General features: G+C 43.3%; 1 protein-coding gene across 7 annotated transcripts in view; it reads left to right on the plus strand.

Moving 5' to 3' along the window:
• Window positions 1-23875, plus strand: part of PPM1B (protein phosphatase, Mg2+/Mn2+ dependent 1B) — a 39232-nt gene extending 15357 nt beyond the window's left edge. For 4 of the 7 annotated variants that reach the window (XM_069955367.1, XM_069955365.1, XM_069955363.1 and 1 more), the window contains exons 2-6: window positions 4873-5732; window positions 14315-14432; window positions 14769-14880; window positions 18212-18269; window positions 20045-20970. In XM_069955367.1, coding sequence (XP_069811468.1) covers window positions 4887-5732; window positions 14315-14432; window positions 14769-14880; window positions 18212-18269; window positions 20045-20275 — 1365 coding nt within the window. In that variant the 5' untranslated portion in view covers window positions 4873-4886 and the 3' untranslated portion in view covers window positions 20276-20970. Of the gene's footprint in view, window positions 1-3267; window positions 3376-4872; window positions 5733-14314; window positions 14433-14768; window positions 14881-18211; window positions 18270-20018; window positions 20971-22098 lie in introns of those variants that run through there. The other 3 variants (XM_069955364.1, XM_069955369.1, XM_069955368.1) reach the window with 3 other exon arrangements.
• The last annotated feature ends 750 nt before the right edge of the window (window positions 23876-24625 follow it).

Below are 24625 nucleotides of genomic sequence, written 5' to 3' on the forward strand. Positions count from 1 at the left end.
GTAGCTTACCCTTCCCTATAGGGAACACACAAATGTTTCACTGTCCAGAACAGGTGTGTTTGCAAGTTGGTAGAGAACTGTGTATAGCCACCTCTATCTCTATGGCTTACTGATATTGCTGGTGATTGCTGCAGCTAAAACTGGCTGTGCACAACCTCATAAGAGTGCGTGGGCAGCCATGTTATATGATGTTATCATGCTGGCTTCTCTAGGTCAGTGCTTCTCAATTCCAGAACTCTTGGCCCATCAGCAGAGCATGTTAATAAAACTATAGTCTCTGCATCAGGTATTATCACAGGTGTTCTTTGTATTGGAGATCTTCGAAACGTGACCTGTTGGTGGGCCATGAGCACTGGAATTGAGAGGCACTGTACTAGGTCTAGCACTGGCAACCGGTTCAATGCTTAGGCTAGTGGAAGGGAGATGGGAGCCGGACATTTCCATATGTCTTACTTGGCTGATGGCACAATCTCTTTACCAACTTTAAACAAAATGCTTTTCAGAAAAAAATGCAATCGTCAAATCTAATGGAGGTTGGGTTGGAGCTACTGGCTGAAAGTTGGTTGAAAGTGATTGGGTCACAGAGCAAAGAAGGTAAAATCAGGTGTGTACCACATACATGTACAGGAGAACAAATGTGCTGCTTTTAGTTAGAGATTTCTGGCAAAAAATTTTATTACAGTATTGTATTGCGCCCCCCCCCCCCCCCCCCCCCCCAAAAAAAAAAAGTTATACAAATCACAAATATACACTTATTACAGGAAATGTACTGTAAGTTCTTTTTTCCCTGCACTTACTACTGCATCAAGGCTTCACTTCCTGGATAAAATGGTGATGTCACACCCCGACTTCCAGAGCTGTGCAGGCTTTGGCTTCTGAATAGGATGATGACAGGGGGACACTAAGGGACACAGGGCACTGGAGGGACACTGAGCATCCCCCTGCCATCATCCTCTCCAGCAGCCACAGCCCGCACAGCTCTGGGAGTTGGGTCGTGACATCACCATTTTATCCAGGAAGTGACATCACCATTTTATCCAGGAAGTGAGGCCTTGATGCAGTAGTAAGTGCACGGAAAAAAGCACTTTATAAGCATTTCTCGTAATTGTATATTTGTGATTTAACTTTTCAAGGGACATACAATCCTTAAATAAAAAAAATGTGCCGGATTTTTTCTTTATGCATTATGACTTCTCTACACAGGTGTAAAGGGTAAATTTAGCATTTTTCATACTTTATTTTATATCATATGTTGTGGTGCTTGTTCCAGTAAAAAGTGATCTTTTATCATCTGTGGATTGTGCTATCTGGGTGGGCTGTCACGGGCATATCGCCACTTAGCCCCGCCCACAATGCCAAGATTGGCCCTGCCCCCTTGACTGTATTGACGTATAGGCCCCGTCCCTCAACGGTCATTGAAACAGGCTAGCCTAAAGGTCTAGGCCCCACCCTCTCTAGGTCGGCCCATACTTTGGAAGGGAGAAAAGTTCCCAAATTGGTGAGACAGCAGCTCCACATGGAGGGTGTTCCCCCCCCCCCCCCCCCCATTTGTATTTGATACTGATTAAATATATAAAAAAGATATTAAATAAACAACCTAGGATCTCTCCTCCTATCTAACTTAACATCTCTTTACAGCCACTTCAGAACAGAAATCAGTCTGGTGCTGCTCCTTAGAAACAAAGTGATGTTAGTTTATTGGCACGTAAACATAGTAATACACCCAACAGTGACGTGTTTCAGCCTTTCTCAAACAGATAGGGAACAGCTACCTTTTATAATGCTTTCATTTTTAAAATATTTAAAGAGAACCAATCATGGGCGGAAATTAAAACATTTTTTTTCGATAATTAGATTAAAATTGTAATTTTATTAATATTTGTAATTTGAATTCATTACTTTTAGGGCCGCGTTTTCACAATATACCGATTTTCTTTTCCTGTCTCGCGCCGGCTCTTTTCAAAAGAGCCGGCGCGCGACAGGAAGCTCCCGGCATGCCGAGCGGCAGGAAGGGCTCCCATGAGCCTTTGCCACCGCTCTGTAAGTACACAGTGATCCCGCGCTATACAGCGCGAGATCGCTGTGTATGAATATTCTAACTGGGCCTATAAGTGTATTCCTGAAGATACAGACTGCCTGTGCAGTCTGTATCTCATCCTTTTACCTATAGCTGCGGAGCGGAGCAGTAAGGCCGGGGGCGGCCATCTTGATGACGTCAGTGGTGCGTTCCAGTGCTGGAACGCAAGGGACGTAATCAAGATGGCGCCCGACTTTACTGCACCGCTACAGAGGAGTGGGTAAAGTATAAGATACAGACTGCCTGTGCAGTCTGTATCTTCAGAAATAAACTTCATGAAGATACAGACTGCCTTTGCAGTCTGTATCTTATACTTTACCTACTCCTCTGTAGCGGTGCAGTAAAGCCGAGCGCCATCTTGATTACGTCCCTTGCGTTCCAGCGTTGGAACGCACCACTGTGACGTCATCAAGATGGCCGCCCCCGGCCTTACTTCTCCGCTATCCTGGATTAGGTAAAAACATAACATACAGACTGCACAGGCAGTCTGTATCTTCAGGAATAGACTTAGGGACAGAGAATCTTTTATTATAGGGATAGTGATTTTTAGGTGATTGGTCCTCTTTAAATGTTATTGAAATACGTTCTTAGATTCTAGATGTGTATCATTTGGGCATAGACGTTTCTTAGTGCAGAGAAGAAACCATGTCAGAAGCCGGCAGTAGATACTATCTACCTCTCTTCTGAAGCTTCTCTCCTTTCTGGTACCTTCTCGTTTTACCGCTGTCAGTGGATGATCACATAGTCTGGTGCTGTGTTTGATCCTGTTAAACGGGACCTCATGACCCTCTAGAGAAAGGAAAAGTGTGGCTTTTAGTGTCCAATGATCTACTCTATATGACTTTCACATCTGTATCCAAGGCTCAGTTCGGGCCTTTGTCGCAGAATGTGTTCGTGTAACCAGATGAAATGATATACCAAGGACTATGGTTTTTTTAATATTTATTTTCCATGCAGCCAAAATTCTGGAACAAACTGTAAACCAATTGGACTCCATTAAAATCTGTTGGTGCCTGGTGTGTAGCGAACCTGCCCAGCTCCGTTTTGAGTGTCAAGCTGAGTCTGCCTCCATGTAGATGTGATCCTAGCCCAATCTCAACTCATAGCTCATGCAAAGTAGTGGTACACCATTATAGAGCCATAATTGCTTATTGAGCCCCCATGTTTTACACTGTATTATTTCTCTTTAGAACAATGACAAAGTCCATTGGCTCTTTATAAAATTACCAGATCACCGTGAAGTCACTCGCAGGTAGCAGTCGCACACAGCTTGCTTTGAGGTCATTGTGGGAAAAGTGGTGAGCGACTAGTAGATTTAGCCATGTCATGTTGCATAGATATCATAATGCACCGACCATATCATGAGATGCAGTGTCTCACTGTGTCATCGGTCATGAGACACAAGGATCACAAAGTCTCCTTATAACTTTAGACTTGGGTGGGAGGAGGTAATGGGTTTCTATGACACTAGCCTATTCCCTATACAGGAACATTTTATGTATATGGCCACTTACATGCCGGACTACTTTCAGTAGTGTTTCCTTGTCTTAGTTATAGGAAATAAGCATACACGGCCATAGTGAGTTCCCTGTAAGTTGTGGGAACTTCAGTCTTTCAAACCTTAGAAATCCTAAGGCCAACACAATGGAGGACCAGCCTATCTCCTACAGTAAAATGTCTTTAGTGAGATTTATCTTAACTCGTAGACTAAACTTGGAGGCTCAATTGTATCACAGGTTATGGTCTAGTAATGCTGCTAAGCTTCAGCCGCAAAGTGCACTCATCTTATTTGAGGAGCGGAGTACTATGCAAACAGACATTCACTTGTTAATATCATGTGGTGACAGTGTTGCTTCTTATGGTAAGGAATGCAGTCTATACTACAAACAGCCCGGTCCTCTCCGTGGTGCTGGTTATATAGCAAGGCATTCTGCATTATGTTTAGTATGAGCACTTTTCACTTCCCACCATAGTAGAAGTAGGATTTAACTTTTACACCAGAATAACAGAGGAGAACCTGTTTTCTTGTTGAAAACTTTTAACAAGCCTCTGAATATTTCCAGATTAGTTGCACAAAGGCGCTTAAAGAGATTGTGTAGACTTTGTTTTTCCATCTACTCTTGTTCATTAAGAATGAGGGCTTTCTAGAACTAAATTTATGGTCTATCCATAGCATAGGCTAATGTCAGATCAGTAAGGTTGCAGCACCCCATCAATCAGCTGAGCACTGTAGCGGTTTTTTTTTTGTTTTTTTTCTGCCCACCTGAAACTGCTTCATACACTTCGTAATGACTGTGGCTGGATGAATGTGTCTGAGCTTTGTGTAGTACCAGGCACAGCCACTACAAAATGTATGGCACTGTGGCTTAGTGAAGAGGATGCAGCGTTTGCTGGGGTGCCATGGTCCCTTCAGCCAGTTGAGTTACCCAGTGCACCCTCTGTGCAGTAAGTAGGTGCACAAGGTTTTTGCTCATTTAGGGTACGTGCACAGTACAGAATTTCCACTGAGACTTCAAGTGGATTGCGCCATGCGGCCTCCCCTTGTAGTTCCGCCCATTCCATGGACTCAATGATATTTGCCAGTGGAACTCGCCAGCAAATATCATTGAGTCTATGTAATGGGCGGGACTTTAAGCTAAGGCCATCCACTTGAAGTCTCAGTGGAAATTCTGTTGTGTAAAGGTACCCAAAGGGGTGGGGAATGGGGTGGACAGTTGTAACAGATTTAGGATCAGTTTTCTAACACGTCAAAATTGTTATCTTGTTTGACCTTTTTCTCCATCTTTTCCCCGCAGGATAATTACTGATCATGGGGGCATTTTTGGACAAACCTAAAACTGAGAAACACAACGCTCACGGAGCTGGAAATGGTTTGCGATACGGACTCAGCAGCATGCAGGGCTGGCGCGTTGAAATGGAAGATGCTCACACAGCTGTGGTGGGCATCCCTCACGGCCTGGAAGACTGGTCCTTCTTCGCTGTTTATGACGGCCATGCCGGATCTCGCGTTGCGAATTACTGCTCGTCGCACTTGTTAGAGCATATAACAGATAATGATGACTTCAGGGCAGCTGAAATGTCAGGATCCAACGTGGAACCTTCTGTAGAAAATGTTAAAACTGGCATTCGAACTGGATTTTTAAAAATTGATGAGTATATGCGCAACTTTGCAGATTTGAGGAACGGCATGGACAGAAGCGGCTCTACTGCTGTGGCGGTCCTTATTTCACCGAACCACGTGTATTTCATCAACTGTGGGGATTCTAGGTCTGTATTGTATAGGAGTGGACAAGTTTGCTTTTCCACACAGGATCACAAACCTTGCAATCCAAGGGAGAAGGAGAGGATTCAAAATGCTGGCGGAAGCGTTATGATCCAGCGCGTCAATGGGTCATTAGCGGTCTCTCGCGCCCTCGGGGACTATGACTACAAGTGTGTCGATGGCAAAGGCCCAACTGAGCAGCTTGTGTCTCCCGAGCCTGAGGTGTATGAGATTGTACGGGCGGAAGATGACGAATTTATTATACTAGCTTGTGACGGCATTTGGGATGTCATGAGCAACGAAGAGCTTTGTGATTTTGTCAAGTATAGGCTTCAGCTAACAGATGATCTTGAGAAAGTGTGCAATTCTGTAGTGGACACCTGTTTACATAAGGTAAGTAAGTCATGTGATTTTGTCACTTTGTGCAACTCCAATAAACTGCACCTAGGGCAAGATAAATCTGTGCAAGCTTAGATCAGTCCCAAATGGTGGTCCTTGGTTTAAGCTATTCAAAAAGAACCTGTCACTAGTTGTTTGCATGTAGGGAGATATCTATCAGTCACGTTCATGGACCGTCCTGGTTATAACTAAGAATATTCTGAAACTGCACTGTTCAGAGTGAACAGTATCACAGGTAAAGCTCTGGCTGTACAGGTATAATAGGAATTGTAGTTTTGCAACAGCTGGAAGGCCAAAGGTTCTCCGTCCCGGATTTATAATTTGTTCAGTTTGCCGTGGATAGAGGCAGCTCATGCTGGGGAATTGAGCTGCCAAGGCAACTGCACTCCCCAATGAGTTCTGTGCATGAGCCATGTCAGTTAGAATAGGGCTTCTGCACAGAACTCGCTTGGTGCATCATTGTTGCTGATTTCCCAGCGTGAGATGCGTCTCCACACTGCACTATGACAGTGCAGTCTGAGGTACTTTTCAAGGCAAGCTTGTGAACTCTATAAATGCAATATTGGACATAACCATTGCTAACAGATGTCGGTTTATGAATGAATTTGTGTTTTAGCAATATGAACAAGTGGAGCTGTAAGATACAAAAATAAAACTATAGTTAGGGGAATAGAGGTATGGTCAATAATACACAACAATCACTGAACTCGGAGAACAGTGAAAAAATCCAATGCAGTACTCATTTTAAGAGTTTCCATTGATTTGCCCCCCATAAAATCTGAATATGCAAAAATGGGGTCCATGGAGCCTCTGTAACAAGTCTCAAAACCCGGGAATAGCCAGATATCCCTGTTGCCAAGGGGTGCCTCCCAGTGGAATAGAGGTATGGTGCCAGTTTTCTTTTATTTTGAGTCTTGTGCAACCCCCTAGAAACCTAGTCCGTCACTTTAATGTACTGCCATATTTAAAGACTATAGGCACCTTTGCCCTTCTGTTAATGTTAGGGTGCCTTCACACACACCGAATCCGCAGCAAATTAGATCTAAATAACTGAACACAGCAGCGGTGTGTGTGAAGGCACCCTTAAAGAAAGAAGGGAAAGAGTTACACACAAGCTCTAAAAGTGAACAAGGATGAGAGAAACCTTGGAGGACACTCATACAGGCTGGATAAAGAAAGGAGAGCAGATACATAGCAGTCTGCATAGGAGAATGAAAAAAGCTGTGGACTGTAGAGAGAAAAGAGATCACACAGGAAATGCAGAGACAGTAAAAGCAAAAGTAAGCAAAGGTTTTAATAAAGACCCATGGAGGTAATGTTTTGCACCATAAGAAGAACAAAGCATTACCTGTGATAACCTGTCTGGGGTATGGCATTTCCAAGAACTCGAACAGCACAAGCAAAGTCTTTGAGATGGACGTGAGCAGTTTGGATTATGGAGGGCGTTGTGTATCATTGGCAGAACATAGGATGGAAGAGATGAGCGCGGAGTGTAAATTGTTTAGTGAAAGGGCAAACAGGGTGATGACTGGCACAGGGGAGGCATTGGTGTAGAAGAGAATATGATCATGGATACTCCCTTTAGGGTGGACTGGAGAGGGATGAGTTTATAGAAGATGAATTGTACAGTTACTGTAATCCAGATGTGCATGAATCCAGAATGGTAAGAACTTTAGCTGCCTCAGCAGTAATAAAAGGGTAGATTTTGGAGATGCTTTTGAGGTACATGTAACATGAGTGTGCAAGGGCTTGAGTATAGGGTGCGAAATAGCTCAGAGGTTAGCACGATCCTAGGAGTTTTTTTGTTTAACAAAGTGAACTGTACAGGGAATAGGATCTCTAGATACTCATTGTTAACGATGACCCAGGCAAGATGGCTGTCCCCATAACAACATACTAAAAAAATGCAGAAAATAAAAACCGATTAGGAAGCTTTAGTTATCTGGCTCTAATCCATAAAATCTAGGTGATATATTCCTTTTAAGATTCCTTAGTGCACTCGTCCGGCATACGTTTTATGAACAGTGTACCATTATGATCATCTTAATTCTTGATCATCTGATTGGTTTACTTTAGGATTTGTCCATGTTTTAGTGTTTGTGGTATGTCAACCATGGTGCACTAGATATACAAAGGATATCTCCTGTTACCTGCCTGCAAAATCTAATGAAAGGGCTTTAATTTTTAAGCTCAAATTGACAATATGTGCAATGCACATTACAGTTGTGCTGGGGTTCACTTCTGCAGAGGGGCTAGGACAATACACTGGTGGTTGACTGCAATATACCACTAAAATGTATTGTGATGGGTTATACCCCCGCCCATAAATCCATACCTCCATAGGCAAGGGCTTTAGTGACATGACTACTCTCTGCCAACAAAAGGGGTCTGGAAGCTTCTACTTATGGCCGGCATGTGTTTGGGAACATGGCATTTAGCTTTTTGTTGCTGAGCACAGAGCAGCAATAGAGTGCTCCAAAGTAATGCAGTATGGAATATCCTGCCATCCATGTAACCAAGGCATGCAAGGGCTTAGAAAAACTTGGCTTCTTTCCTCCTAGAAACCGCATCGCTCTTGTCCTCCGTTTGGGTTTTTACAGCTTTGTGGAAGGGAATGAAGTTTTGTGATGCCACATACAACTTGGGGACAGGAATGGTGCTGTTTTAATCCTGGATAACCTCTTTAACATCCCATCTAAAACCTGCCTGGAATTTTTTTATGTTACAATATTTAACTCTTATCATGTTCTTGGCTTTCAGGTACTCCTTTTTTTACATTGTACATTTGGCGACTGCACAGAAAGCATATTCCTGATTTCTGCAGATACATTGGTCACTGGTTGTTTGCCTTTTTAGTGTGATCCTATTGCACTTTTGGCTGATTTAAAGTCTACAGACACGTTCAGCATATAGGTCATTAAAGCAAATGTACAGTCAGTACATTCACTTTAAGTTTTGCACATGCGTCAAGCTGTGCAGGCACAGGAAAGCCAGTGTTTTTTGAACCGCGGCCCGGTTCCCACGCGCAGCTCTGGTTTATGACCGAGCACTGGCCCAAGCTGAAGCACTGGAGTCGGGCTGGCCTGCCCCCAATGGGAGAAAAACCCCTGCCCCTCTATGACGCGACTACATTAGGATCAATGCCAAACCGCCTCCACTGCGTCACCCTGGGCCGGTGCTTGGTAATAGACCAGTGCCATGCATGGAAACCAGGGTGCGGCTTTTCTGTCCCGATGCTCATCTATTCATGTGCTAAAGCAGGGGATGTGATATAAAGTATGTCTGCAATTTATGTTAATTTTAATCATTCTTTATACCAAAGCTATACTTGTCCTGAAGACTGCTTTATAACGGCTATACTTACTGTATACAGGTCCAGTCTCCTTACATTGGAAATCCACCTCTCCACCATCTTCATTAGATTTACAGATTCAGAATAGAGATTTTAGAAACACTGGAGTCCTTTACTGCAACCCTTAAAGGAGAAGTCTGGCGAAAATGTTAAAGTATTGTATTGCCCCCCCAAAAGTTATACAAATCACCAATATACACTTATTATGGGAAATGCTTATAAAGTGCTTTTCTCCCCTGCGCGTACTACTGCATCAAGGATTCACTTCCTGGATAACATGGTGATGTCACTTCCTGGATAACATGGTGATGTCACTTTCTGGATAACTTGGTGATGTCACGCCCCGACTTCCAGAGCTGTGTGGGCTGTGGCTGCTGGAGAGGATGATGGCAGGGGGACACTGAGGGACACAGGGCACAGGAGGGACACTGAGCATCCATCTGCCATCATCCTCTCCAGCAGCCACAACCTGCACAGCTCTGGGAGTCGGGTCGTGACATCACCATTTTATCCAGGAAGTGAAGCCTTGATGCAGTAGTACGTGCAGGGGAAAAAAGCACTTTGTGCATTTCCCATAATAAGTGTATATTGGTGATTTGTATAACTTTTGGGGGGCAATACAATACTTAAAGGGGTATTCCAGGTTATTTTGATATTAATTCTACTGATTTCTCTTGTAATATAATTAATATATCTCATTGGTTTCTATAATAAATTTTGTCTCTTTCTCTCTATTTTTATGTAAGTCACGTGTTTCTGTGACGTCACCGAACCGGAAGTGTGGGGACTTCCCCGACTCGGCCAGCCTCTTGGTGTTTATGTAGTTAGAAAGCTAGCAGAGCTTTACAAACGGCCTCCCTGCGCACGGGAGGTCACATGACACCCTGTTCCCGGGCGGCCTGTCAGTGTGAAGGAGGTCGCATCCACCTCCTGTATAATCACTAAAACCCTCCACCCCCTGCCAGTATAATCATCCCGATGTCTCCCCCGGCCCCCTCCATCCTGTGTATACAGTCCTTTTCAAAGATCTCTCACCCCATCCCCCGGTCTCGGCACCTCTTGCACTCAGCTGACAGGCTCTCTCTCTCTCTCTCGCTGTGTGTGAAGCAGGAGAGATTTCTTTCCTGCTCCGTACACAGTGCCTGTCAATTGCCCCGATAAAACTCAGCTGCCAGGAACTGTGTACAGAGCAGGAAAGAAATCTCTCCTGCTTCACACACAGCGAGAGAGAGAGAGAGAGAGAGAGAGAGACTGTCAGCTGAGTGCAAGAGGTGCCGAGACCGGGGGATGGGGTGAGAGATCTTTGAAAAGGACTGTATACACAGGATGGAGGGGGCCGGGGGAGACATCGGGAGGATTATACTGGCAGGGGGTGGAGGGTTTTAGTGATTATACAGGAGGTGGATGCGACCTCCTTCACACTGACAGGCCGCCCGGGAACAGGGTGTCATGTGACCTCCCGTGCGCAGGGAGGCCGTTTGTAAAGCTCTGCTAGCTTTCTAACTACATAAACACCAAGAGGCCGGCCGAGTCGGGGAAGTCCCCACACTTCCGGTTCGGTGACGTCACAGAAACACGTGACTTACATAAAAATAGAGAGAAAGAGACAAAATTTATTATAGAAACCAATGAGATATATTAATTATATTACAAGAGAAATCAGTAGAATTAATATCAAAATAACCTGGAATACCCCTTTAAATAAAAATTTTCGCCGGGTTTCTCCTTTTAATATAGTTGATAAATTTCACACCATTAGGGACACATTCTGGGAGCAGCCGTCTAGTTCTCTGCTCTCTGTGATGAGCCGTTCTTTCCTTCTCAATTCTTACCGTAACTTTTGTTCTCTACTCCCCCCTGGGCTTCATTTTATGACCATTTCTTTTGGTCCTTGAAAGTTTTTCCCACTGATACGACTGACATTTGGACTTATGTTCAAAGTATATTTGATGTTTTTTGTTCTCTTATACTACCCAAAGTATTTTGTCGATTTGCCAGGATCGTGTTTTGATCCTCGATTCCTTGCAAATGCTGACACTACTAGTAGTCGTTCTTGCTATACAAAACTTGGGAAAAAAAATTGGTAAAAACTCAATTTACATGATAACTACTGTAGTATAAATAGGACCATACAAAGTGATATGGTTATCTAAGGAGCACCTTACGGCCTCAGTTCATGTGCTTGGCAGTGATGAAACCAGATGTTATAATGTGGCGAATAAGATTTACTTTAATAAAAATACATGAATTTTATTGGCCCCATTGGTCAGGCTGGGCTAGTGTATTCAGTGCATCAGGATGCTGACACATACTGAAGCGCGCTGCAGCAGGTCCATTTGCTTTACTAGTTGCTGTGTTTGGGCCACTTCCTGCTTGTATTTGCTAACTAGAAGAATGAACCCAGCTCTAGTCTTCTGGTTTTACTTTAGCTTTTACCATTGATTTCACTGGAATTGAATATGGCGCATTGAGTAGACTTCCAGCTTGCATTTCCTATGTCAGACTCAACCTTCACTCTATACACTCACCGGCCACTTTATTAGGTACACCTGTCCAACTGCACGTTACCACTTAATTTCTAATCAGCCAATCACATGGCGGCAACTCAGTGCATTTAGGCATGTAGACATGGTCAAGACAATCTCCTGCAGTTCAAACCGAGCATCAGTATGGGGAAGAGAGGTGATTTGAGTGCCTTTGAACGTGGCATGGTTGTTGGTGCCAGAAGGGCTGGTCTGAGTATTTCAGAAACTGCTGATCTACTGGGATTTTCACGCACAACCATCTCTAGGGTTTACAGAAAATGGTCCGAAAAAGAAAAAACATCCAGTGAGCGGCAGTTCTGTGGGCGGAAATGCCTTGTTGATGCCAGAGGAGAATGGGCAGACTGGTTCGAGCTGATAGAAAGGCAACAGTGACTCAAATAGCCAACCGTTACAACCAAGGTAGGCAGAAGAGCATCTCTGAACGCACAGTACGTCGAACTTTGAGGCAGATGGGCTACAGCAGCAGAAGACCACACCGGGTGCCACTCCTTTCAGCTAAGAACAGGAAACTGAGGCTACAATTTGCACAAGCTCATCGAAATTGGACAGTAGAAGTAGTAGAAGAAAACGTTGCCTGGTCTGATGAGTCTCGATTTCTGCTGCGACATTTGGATGGTAGGGTCAGAATTTGGCGTCAACAACATGAAAACATGGATCCATCCTGCCTTGTATCAACGGTTCAGGCTGGTGGTGGTGGTGTCATGGTGTGGGGAATATTTCCTTGGCACTCTTTGGGCCCCTTGGTACCAATTGAGCATCGTTGCAACACCACAGCCTACCTGAGTATTGTTGCAGACCATGTCCATCCCTTTATGACCACAATGTACCCAACATCTGATGGCTACTTTCAGCAGGATAATGCGCCATGTCATAAAGCTAGAATCATCTCAGACTGGTTTCTTGAACATGACAATGAGTTCACTGTACTCCAATGGCCTCCACAGTCACCAGATCTCAATCCAATAGAGCATCTTTGGGATGTGGTGGAACGGGAGATTCGCATCATGGATGTGCAGCCGACAAATCTGCGGCAACTGTGTGATGCCATCATGTCAATATGGACCAAAATCTGAGGAATGCTTCCAGGACCTTGTTGTATCTATGCCACCAAGAATTGAGGCAGTTCTGAAGGCAAAAGGGTGTCCAACCCGTTACTAGCATGGTTTACCTAATAAAGTGGCCGGTGAGTGTAGTAGTTTCTAGAGTGGAGGAGCGTAGGGGTCCTAGGCTCCCCTATACCAGCGACGGGCCGACAAGCAGGGTAGAAACTTAGTGTCACTGTCGTTTAAATTGTTTGTTTTTTTTAATTCAGAGATCAACAGTACAGACGATTTTAGGAAACTTTGTAATTGGGTTTATTAGCCGAAAAATGCATTTTTCTCATGAAAAAGCAGTTTAAAACTCTCCCCTGTCATGATTGTTCTCTATGGAGAGGGGAGGAGTGGAGGGAGATGAGGCACCAAAACAGGACAACAAACAGTTAATTTACAGCTACATCTCCGGCTATCTCCTCTGAAGTCAGCACTGACCTCTCTGACCTTTTGAATACTGGCTTTCATGCAGCTCCCGCTGTGTAATCCTTTTGTTCTCTGCTGGTGACTAATCTCCCCTCTCCCCCCAAAAAGACATCAGTTGTCATCAGGTTTTCATCAGATGCAATCAGTTAATATCAGTTTCCATACGTTTATTTTATTAGTTTACATCGTTTTTTTCCTCTACGGCATTACAGGAGGCCGTAGCACATTGGAGTCCTCTACTGTGGGCAGCAATACATGGGGACATGTCCTAGAGCAGGTGTAGGGAACCTTGGCTCTCCAGCTGTTACGAAACTACAACTCCCATCATGCATGTATATCCCAGACATGATGCGAGTTGTAGTTTTGCAGCAGGTGGAGAGCCAAGGTTCCCTACCCCTGTCCTAAAGGGTGCTGCACCTGTACAGTGGAGCTGTGGGCTGCCCCACTGCAAGGGGGCACTCTGTTGCAGGGGCAGGGTCACAAGGGTTAATGGGGGGACAGGGACAGCTTTATGAAGCGCTAGAGGCAAATGCGGGAGGATGCATAATGCATGCATCTGTACACGGCATGCCTCCAGCGCTCCATAGACTTTAATGAATGCGGTTCCAGATAAGGGAGCTGACCGCACATCAGAACGCTGCAAGCAGTGTTCTGACGTGCAGTCGGTCCGGCGGCGCTAATGTGAGAACGCATCATCCGAACAGTCCCATTGAAAACAATAAGATCAGTTCAGAGTTGCATTTCCCTCCAGTGCTTTTCTCCTGCACCAGAGGGAAACGCTGCCAGATCTATGTAAACTAGGCCTAAAAGAGTGGAGATTTCCTAATAGTGAGCAGTGAATGAGAGAGAGGAAGGGGGGGGGGGCTGGGGAAAGGCTTTTTGATTGCAGATAATGGCATATTTGCCTAATAAACCCAATTACAAAGTTTCTTAAAATCGCCTGGACTATTGATTTCTGAAAAAAAAAAATAATAATAATAATAATAATAATAATGAACCGACTGTGACACTTTAACATGTAGGTTCCTTGTATGTAATTTTGGTACATGGACACGACTTCTGCTGGACTGTGTGTAGACGAGGCTCAGGAATATGCCTTAGATGACACCTTTTGTCTCCTGGATGTTTCCTTTTAAGATGTCTTCTATTTTCTCCTTACAGGGAAGTCGTGATAACATGAGCATTGTGCTTGTTTGTTTCCAAAATGCCCCTAAAGTTTCTGAAGAAGCTATCAAGAAAGAAGCAGAGCTGGATAAATACTTAGAATCGAGGATTGAAGGTATAAGGGTTTGTCTATTGTTTACTCCATAGTCTAATGCATAGTCTAAAAAAACTAAACTGCCAGAATGTCAGAACAGCCAATGGCTGCCCATGCATGCTGCGAGTTGTAGTTCTGCCACAGATTGGAGACCACTAGTATAGTGTAAATTCCTGCATTATATGTGGGAGTTGCTTCATGGCACCTGACAATGGAGTGCTGGGTTAGTACATATCTATGAAGTTCTTCATAGCCCTAAGCATTGCACTTCACGGTCTGTATTCTTCTATGGAACAGCATGTGCTTCTTATGTGTCTATTGCATGTTCTCTAAAATGAACATGTTTCTGTCTCCTAGAAATCATGACAACTGCTGGGGAGGAAGGAATGCCAGATCTCACACATGTCATGCGCATTTTATCAGCAGAGAACATCCCACATTTACCACCTGGAGGTGGTTTAGCTGGAAAGTGAGTGGATTGTATTGGTTAGCTTTTTATTCACACCAGTTTTTGTTTTTATTTGTTCGAAATGTACAAATTGTAGTATGGCGTAAAAGGGGCTATCTTGCCAATATGATTCTGTTACGTGACGCACTTTTCTCAGCTTCACATCAAGCAGTGTCCTTCCCCCTCTGGCAGCTGAAAATATTGGGGTGTTTTTCAGTGTTTTCAGCAGAAAACCAGTGTGAAAAGTCAGTTTTACATAATGCTCTTAAAGGAAAATTCCGGAGTCTGTTAAAAAAATAATAATTACCAAAAAAACAAGGGATCATGTACACTTTTTGTATAGTAACAGTTTGAGCCCATAATCGCCACTCTCTGACCCCCACATTACCTGTTCTGATTATCACCTGGTCTCTCCTAACTTCCTGTCTAAGCTCCCAGCTCCTCCTCCTTGTTGCTGTTCCTCTGTCACGCCTACTGTACACACCCCTCTCCTCTTTGTCCCACCCACCTTAATAATCATATTCCTCCTCTTTACCTATATCCCTGCATCCTCTGTCCGGTGTCTGCCCGGCTGCCAGTCTATCTCCCCCTGCCCTCCCCCCTTCACTTTATGATCAGTGAACAAACAGAGGTGTTTCAGTAACTGCATAAGCCTGTCATACCTTTATCCACCTCACCTCCCACCCCTGTTCTGGTGCCTTACACCTCAATGCAATGTTTCTTAATGTACAAAGTATTGCCAAACTGAAGATGATTAGCAGGTACAAAAACACAGAGCTGTTGCTAGCACGTGTAAATACATATATACTTGTACTTAGTGTACAGTACAGTACTCAGTACATTCAGAAACAGAGATTTGCATTGAGGTGTAAGGCGGGCACACTGCAGCAGCAGGGCACCAGGGAGATCAGTACTAGGTCTGTTCTCAGTGTTATCCTCATCTATATACACTGAATAGAACAACCCGCAGCAGTGCACACTAACACTGGAGTAATAGAACACCTCCCAGCTTCAGTACAGATTATCAGTACTGAAGCTGGGAGGTGCCCTGCTGCTGCGTCAGTGTACACTGCTGCAGGTTGTTTGACGACTATACTGACGAGTCCAAGCATTGCCGACCTCGGCTCACACTAGCCATCTATAAAAAATAAATAAAAATTTTAAAAAAAATGCTGCTCCTGGCTTGGTACAGAGCGGTCACATGGTTTTCTCTGCTCTGAGAACCATGTGACCAGAAGTAGGACGTCCAGGAAGGAGACGTGCTCTGATTGGCTGGCCTACATATCAATGAGCTGGGAGGCTTGCTGATTGGCTGGCCAGCATATGCATGAGCTGGGAGGCGTGCTGATTGTCCGGCCTGCAGATCTATGAGCTGGGAGGCGTGCCAAGGCTTACAGGCATGCCGACAGCTCACAGGAACGCCCAGCCACCCGGCCAGCCACACGTCACGACCCAAGACAGTGCAGGGGACCTCGGACTTGTCATGGTGTAAGCACAGAAAGCGGAAGTATGCAACTTCCGGGGGCTGGAGACCACAGGGAAAGTCTGGTAAGGGGAAATAATCAGTAATGGGTATACATGGAAAAGTTATATAACTTCTTATGTGGGGAGGGAATAGGGATAAATGTTTTTCGCCGGACTTCTCCTTTAATTATGCGCAAAGCACAGAGAAATCCTACATTTTTGAGCACATAAACAATTGAGGGAACAATTTAGGATGTTATTCACTAAATATACACAAACTATTGATTTCCACTAGAGCTGGGCGATTGTGGCCTAGCATCATCACGATTAATTGAACATGTAATCTTGATTACAATTATTAAACGATTATGCCACACCCTTTTTATAAGCCTCACACCTTTTGCAAGCCACACCCATTTGGGCATGCCAAACTGCAGATTAGAGGAGAGGGGTCCGTATATACAGAGCCCAGCTGTGGTGCTGTATACATAGGGTAAGCGAAGGCTATATCCAGTGTTTTAATACTATAAATCAACATCCTCCAGCAGTTGTGAAACTACAACTCCCACAGCTGCTAGAGAACCACAGGTTGGGGGACACTGCTATACAGTATCTTTAGAGAAGGAATGTCATGACAGATTTAAGGGGTTACTGCTACTTGTTGTCCATACTAAAAAAAAAAGTCGTGTGACAATTGGAAAGCTTTAACTGACTGACGCTCCTCCCCGGGTGCTGGGAAAAGCTGGATACGGTCCTGGGAAGCTGGTATAAGATCCAGCTTATCCCAGCACCCGGGGAGAATCGACACGGAGCGGCAGTCAGTTATGAGGCAGACGGCTGATGAGCGGATTGCAGAGATAACACTGCACTTCTCTTCCTTATAACTGTGAATTAGCTCATCTCTAGTTATCAATAAATGGGCAATGTTTAAATAATAATCATCATGCAGAAGATCAGGTTGGTTAATTGAGGTCATATCCCCTCTAAGTTCTCCTGTTAAGGTCCTATTATACCAAGTGATCGGCCATATTTGTCTGATTATCGGCCCTTAAGGCTGATCATCTCTTGGTCTAATAGATAATGTTAGAAGGCAGCAACTGTTGACGTTGTACGTGTTGAAAGAAAACCATACCGCTACTCCCACAGCTCCCCACCAGCACCACCACCTTACCTGCTCGCTGTAGGTGCGTGTAATATCACTGACCACCAGCAGGGAACGAGGAGCAAGTAAGCGCTGTAAATAGGGCCTTTAGTCTCCTTCCTCTTCTGACAGCATAAAATATACCTAAATTCCCTTTAAGTCTCCTTTTTCACGTTGGTAGCTATAGCTATGGTCACTTTTGAGCTTCTGAATACCATTGGATAATGATTGTGCCAGAGTCTGGAGAGGTGAAGAGAGAACTTGCTCAAAATTGGTCTTAAATTCCGGCCTATTCAGCCTTGCTATACATTGCTTTGATACTACATATAGACTGGTCCTTCTCTGACAGGCAGGGTGTAAGCAGTTTGTATGGTTAATGAACTCAGGATCACTGTGCAGCTAAAAGGAAAGGGTATCCATCAGTAGGGAGCGTGATTGAGCATGTGTGTCCACCAGCATCCACTTGGTAGGTGGACCTGTACATTGATAAACACTTAGAACACCATCTCACTCCATACTATGTGAATGAGTGTGGTTTTCTTATCACATATGGTGATGGCATCAGAGATGTATACCTGGTCAGACCTTTGTGGACACAATACAGTGATTATGCTCTCCTGTTTTTATTATAGCATAATGGTCACATGCTACCACCCAATCATTGCTTTCCCATCAGTTATATTCCTTTGCTTGGTTACATCCTTTCTCTGTCACATGCGTTTTCTCTTTTTTTTTTTTTCCCTTTAGACGCAGTGTTATTGAAGATGTTTATAATAGGTTGAATCCACATAGAGAGAACGATGGGGTAAGTTTTACAAATCCACCTTTGATCTGATTAAGCACACGATAAGCAGCTCACCAGGGAGTCGGTACATGTTGAGATTTCCATTACAGTGAGGATAAAATGATTAGAAATAGCAAGACGCTAAACCACGAGTGAGAGAAAGCAGACCCAAATATGTGGATGGCTGTGTTATACCAGCTCTTATCCCAGGCTGACAGGGTCTCCTTTCATTCTAACAATGGTTAGGAGTCACATTCATCTGCTTTATTGGTTATTGCTGGTGTCTTTATGAACTTGCATAAGTGCCTTTCGAGTCAAGGCTATATATGCCCTGACCATTGCACATGCTGCCAATATGGGAAGACTTTAAGGGAATGTCATCAGAAAATGTCCTACTGTTTAACGAATCAAGTTTTTAAGTCTGGCATAATTTTTTATTAAAGTATATTGTATTCCCCCCCCCCCCCCAAAAAAAAAAAAAAAGTTAAACAAATCACCAATAGACACTTATTACGGGAAATGCTTATAAAGTGCTTTTTTTTCCCTGCACTTACTACTGCATCAAGGCTTCACTTCCTGGATAACATGGTGATGTCACTTCCTGGATAACATGGTGATGTCACAAACCGATTCCCAGAGCTGTGCGGGCTGTGGCTGCTGGAGAGGATGATGGCAGATTGATGCTCAGCGTCCTCCTGCCTCATCCTCTCCAGCAGCCACAGCCCGCACAGCTCTGGGAGTCGGGCCGTGACATCACCATTTTATCCAGGAAGTGAAGCCCTGATGCAGTAGTAAGTGCAGGGAAAAAAAGCACTTCATAAGCATATCCCGTAATAAGTGTATATTGGGGATTTGTTTAACTTTTGGGGGGCAATACAATACTTTAATAAAAATTTTCACCAGATTTCTCCTTTTAAACTTTTTGGTGATTTTTCTAATTTTCCCTTTACTACCTGTAGTACAGAATAAAATGAAATCTTTAGTTTCCATTCTCACCACTAGGCTTGCAACAGAGCTGAGGCTCCCTGTTCTCTCTGTGATAGGAAGGAAGCTACTGCACATCAGTACAGTGAAAGGTGTCACAAATAGATGAAAATAAAAACAGTAGGAGTTCTTCAAAGGTCACAGAACATGTTCCATAACTTATCCTATTCATGTCTATTATAGCCAATGTCCTCAGGGCTTGCAGTAAAGCATATTTCTAAATGCTGTTAAAAATGGTCCAGGCAAGATTGCTGCCCCCTTAACAATGTACAAAAAATTACCATATAAGAAAATAAAAAAATGATTACTAGATTATGTATTGGTATCAGTTAAAACAAATTCTAGTAATCTAGGTGATGCATCCCTTTAAAGTTATTTATATGTACAGGTCTCCACCATGCATTTATAAAGTCACTCTTAATGTTTGCACTTTCTTACCTGTATAAGCGATTAGCACCTAAGGCATATTATACTGTGCCTGACCGTAGCTTGTAATCAGATAGAATATTCAGTTGCTTGGATGATGTGAATGTTGATTTAGAGGGGGGGTATTCCTTTCTCCGTGGTGGCGTTTTGCTAGTATATAGCATTTCTTTATTATCTGTGGTGGTCTTACTTCTGGAGCCCCCACTACCCAGCGCACCCTAGCAAATGTGCCATTGTTTACTGAGATGTGAATACCCCTTTAAGTAGCCTTGCTGACGGAATAATCCGTGACTAGTGTGCATTTTGAAATGTTGTAGAGTTACTTTTTTTTATTTTTGTTTGTTTTTGTTTTTACTTACTGACTGGGGTCTTGAACCTAAAATAAGGACCCCACTGGAACAGAGGAGAATGCAGCGCATGGGAAGTTGGTGGAAGCGCTCAGGGAGCTGAGAATTAATCATAGGGGAAATTACCGTCAACTCCTGGAGGAAATGCTGTGTAGTTACAGGCTAGGTAAAATGCAGGGCGAAGAGTCCTCCACCGGATCTACAGAATCTCCTGCTCCCGACAGTGCGGCCAGCGACACAGTAACAGGAAGCCACAGCCAGATGGAATAAAGTGTGCATTGCATGATTCTTTCCCCCTTCTCACAAAGTAACTATGTACAAGTAAATGCAATGGGGATTTTTAATACTCCTCCCTCCCCACAGGCCGCATCCAATCCCTGGCTTACAGATTTTCTTAGGCTGGCTGTTACAAAAAAGCTTTCTATGGCCGACTCCATTGCCCTGTAGTGGCATTACTGACCAGGTGTCTGGTGGGCATCCGCTGGACTATAACAATCTCCTATAGTACCCGTCCACCACCTCTGCTAAAATACAACCCTTCCCATGTATCTACTTTAGTTGATCTTATGCAGACTTGAATGTAAGTTTTTTCCTAGTTGCTTTTTTTTTTTTTTGTCTCTGTTTAAAGTTGCCAATCCTTTAGACGCTGCTACACCACCATTGTTCAGATGGGGGAGAAGGAAGTAATGGTTATGTCATGGTACTGTCATGTACTTTTAGTGTCTGTAACTTCAGAGAGTTAGTATTCATTTGGGACGATGTGCGACTTACTGCACTGTCTGTAATGGCGTCCGTCCTCATTGGGTGGAAATGTTTGCAGGGACATTTTATAATGTCGCTGCTTTGATGTATTGGATTTGTGTTAGAATTGAACCTGTTGGTATGAATGTATTTTTTTATCTCTTGTAGATGGCTCTCTGTTATACTAACTGCATTCAATAAAATAAATGCTCCAGTGGTTTAAAGTCGGACACAGTTTCTTTATTTTTACCCATTGAACAGCCCTTCAATGTGTACATAGGATAGATGTTAATGGAGTTATCCAGGCTTAGAAAAAACATGGCCGCTTTCTTCCAGAAACAGCGTCTCTCCTGTCCTCAGGTTGTGAGTTTTGCAGTTATGTTCCACTGAAGTGAATTGAAACTGAATTGTAATACCACGCACCACCTGTGGACGGGGGTGGAACTGTTTCTGCAATAAAGTATCTGTACTTTTTCTTATCCTAGATAATCCCTTTTAAGGGTGCGTTCACACCTACAGGATCCGCAGCAGATTTGATGCTGTGTTCAGTTATTTAAATAAAATCCCCTGCGGATCCGCAGCAGAAAATGAGCTGCGGACCAGGTAAGTGTGAACGTACCCTAAGGGTGCACACGTACAGGATCAGCAGCAGATTTGATGCTGTGTTCAGTTATTTACATGAAATCTGCTGCGGATTCGATACGTGTGAACGTACCCTTAAGGGGTATTCCCATGTTCTAATGTTATCAGTTTTGGGACCCCTGACAACCCTGAGAATAAAGGGACTGTTGCACTCCCAACAACTTTAAAGGTTATGCTTAACATCCTTGCAGTGTCTGTGGCCAGGGACATCACTGTCAAGGAGACGCAACAGTTGCCTATGACCCCTTTGCGAATTGGTGTCCTGCGGTCAGGCCTTCACCAAACAGGAGGTGAGGACCTCTAGATCACTTGTAGATTCCATCACTTCCTGTTTGGTGATGATGTAACTGCCAAGAGTCAAACTCTCTATGGTTGAAAGTGCGTCCTTTTTAAAAATGTTATTCAGGCTTAGGAAAACATAGCCACATGTCGAAACAGCACCACCTCTGTCCCCAGTTTGGATGTGGTTCCATTGAAGTGAATGGAGCTGGTGTGATACCACACAGAGCCTGAGGACCGGGGTGGCACTGTTTTTGCAAGAAAGTAGCTATGCTTTTACTAGTCCCGGAGAACCTCCTTAACCCTATCAGCTAGGTAGGTGAGGTTACTGTATAAGGAATGCTGTCAGACAAGAAAACTTCTAGGTTCAGTGCAAACCATGGAAAAATAAGTCACACTTTTTGTTTTGTGTTTTTCTTTCTTTTCTGTAGGGTGCTGGCGATCTAGAAGACCCATGGTAGCCTTTCAAAACTCCTTAAGTGTTTTTGGTCTGGAATAAAGGGGGAAAAACTTAAAATCACGGTTCTCTTCAAACCAACGAAGAGATTTTGGTGGAGCGTCAGCTATGTAATAATAATAATAAAAAAAAAATTATATACAATGGGCAAAATGAGATGATTAGTATTTTGCACCATTTATCGGTTTGTTTTATAACATTGTCACACTTTAGCAGTATTTTTTGCCAGCCTCAGGATTTCTGGTCACGTTTCAGCAACATTACTCCTTAACACTTAAAAACTGGAGGGCCCCGCAGTGCGTTGTCGCCGGGCACCTTTGGTGCTAAAGAGCTTAGGAAGAAATACGATGCCTCATGCAGTTTACTAGATGTATCGAGGTGCATGCCGTTGTACTTCAAAAGGTGCAGCACTTCCAAACTAAACTCCACACGCATGTAAAACACTTCATTGTATGAGACATTACTTTTTTTTTTCTTTTTTGAAGGGGATGTAAGACTAACCTTCGATTTTCCCCAAAACATTGCAATTTCTTAAAAAAAAAAAAAAAACTAAAAAAACAGGCTTGGTTAAATGTTATTTCTTGCTGTGGGAGCCCAAGTCCTTACTTTTGGTACACTTACAGCAACTGGAAAGCCACAAGCTGACTACTTGTATTCTGTAACATATCACTCAAAACAAGGATAGCTCCCCCACACTTCTGGGTGCTTCCCCTCTCCATTACTGGTGCAGGCATTTTTTTTAAGCTAAAGACTCTGGCCTCCTTTTTATAATGTAAATTGTGATTTTTTTTTTTTTTTTTCTGGTTCAAGTGGATTTTTTTTTTTTTTCAGATTTCATCGTAAAATGGTAGCACTGTGTAACGTGGGTATAACTTCTGTTTTTCTCATCATTTTCAGAGCTCAACTTACCAATTTGAAATGACTATATATAAATATAAATATAATATGAAATTAATCTATTTTAAATCTTAGCAGATAATACAGAGATATTTTCATGAATTCCGTGACTTTTTTTTTTTTCCTTTCATTTTCTAAGCAAATGGGCATGGTACACGAGTGGCTGTTGTGAGGTACTTGAAGATCGTCTAATTCTATTTTTTCTTTTAATTCCTTTAAGTTGTGCATGTCAGAAATACTGTTTAAAGCTGAACGTGGAGTAAAAGTATTTATCCAAAAAACATTGTTTAAAAAAATAAACTATCGGAGAAGAAACAAGGATTGTATAAATTCATTTACATGCTGTGGATGCCTTGTGAAGTTTTTTTTTTTTTTTTTCCTGGCAAGGATGTTTTTGCTTTTTTGTCTGGTCATTTTTTTTTTTTTTTTGGGTGACATAAAACTCCTCCTGGTATATTCCTGTTATCTTGCTGAAATCTGAAAATATATTTACATACTGGTACACATAGATCAGCTATGCCAATTACTACTTTAATTTCCTGTGTGTTTTTTATCGTCTTAGGATTACAGCTACCATATTTTTATTTATTCACTAGATTTTTTAGGTCTGTAAGTTAAGTGTTCTCCATGATAATGCAGAGTTCTACTTGTCCATTGGCTGGGCTTTTTGGTTTATAACTTTTTCCCTCCCTCCTTCTTTCCTTCCTACCTGTTTGTTTTCGGAGGGAAAGAGTGCAGAAAGGCAAAGTGTCCACTCTCGTCCAAACCTATACCTTCCCAGTACCATATTGTGATGTTTCATACAATACAGTGAACATAACCAACTTGTTACCTTCAATAAAGGATTGGTAAAATGGTGTGGTCTGCTTCTTTCTTTGTCATGAATGTGATTTGATTTATTAGCTGTTTAAACGACTTGTCCTGTACCGTATTAGAAAGAAATGGTAGGTTTCTTCCCATTTGTCACTAGGTTAAATCTCCCATAGAAGTGAGTGGTCCAGAGCTGAAATACCCCACCCAGCTTGTTGTTGTGGGTGTCCCTGTTTTTGAAAGAAAACAGCCATGTTTTGCTAATCCTGGAGAAGTGTGTGTGTGTGTGTGTGTGTGTGTGTGTGTGTGTGTCTGTCCCAAATAGACTTCCAAACGCCTGAACCATTTGACCCTAAATTTGCCACACAGATACATTGGGTGCCTGGGAAGGTTATTGCGAAGGTCCCGTCCCCGCCAGATGTACAGGAGAGGAGGGGGGGGAAGAGCAGTGCCCCATAGAAATGAATGGGAAAATCTCCACACTGCACACAGGTGATATAATTAGCTGCAGTTGGGAGCCTTACAACCAATAGGATTACTACTTTCACAGGGAGCTGGAATGTGAATGGTTGCTAGGGCCAGCTGCCTCACAACAGATCCACAGAAATAACTGGTAGACCCCGCTACTCCATCCATACAGTACATGTATACAGGACCTCCTACTCCATCTATACAGGTATACAGGGCAGTATTACCAGCTGCTTTTGCCCTAAGCACTAAACCTGAAGATGCTCCATCCTCACTCACCAATTAGCATCGGGATAGGTAGGTAATAGCTCCAGACGTCACATTTA

Source organism: Dendropsophus ebraccatus, chromosome 15, assembly GCF_027789765.1.
Source record: "Dendropsophus ebraccatus isolate aDenEbr1 chromosome 15, aDenEbr1.pat, whole genome shotgun sequence".
Lineage (NCBI taxonomy): Eukaryota > Metazoa > Chordata > Amphibia > Anura > Hylidae > Dendropsophus > Dendropsophus ebraccatus.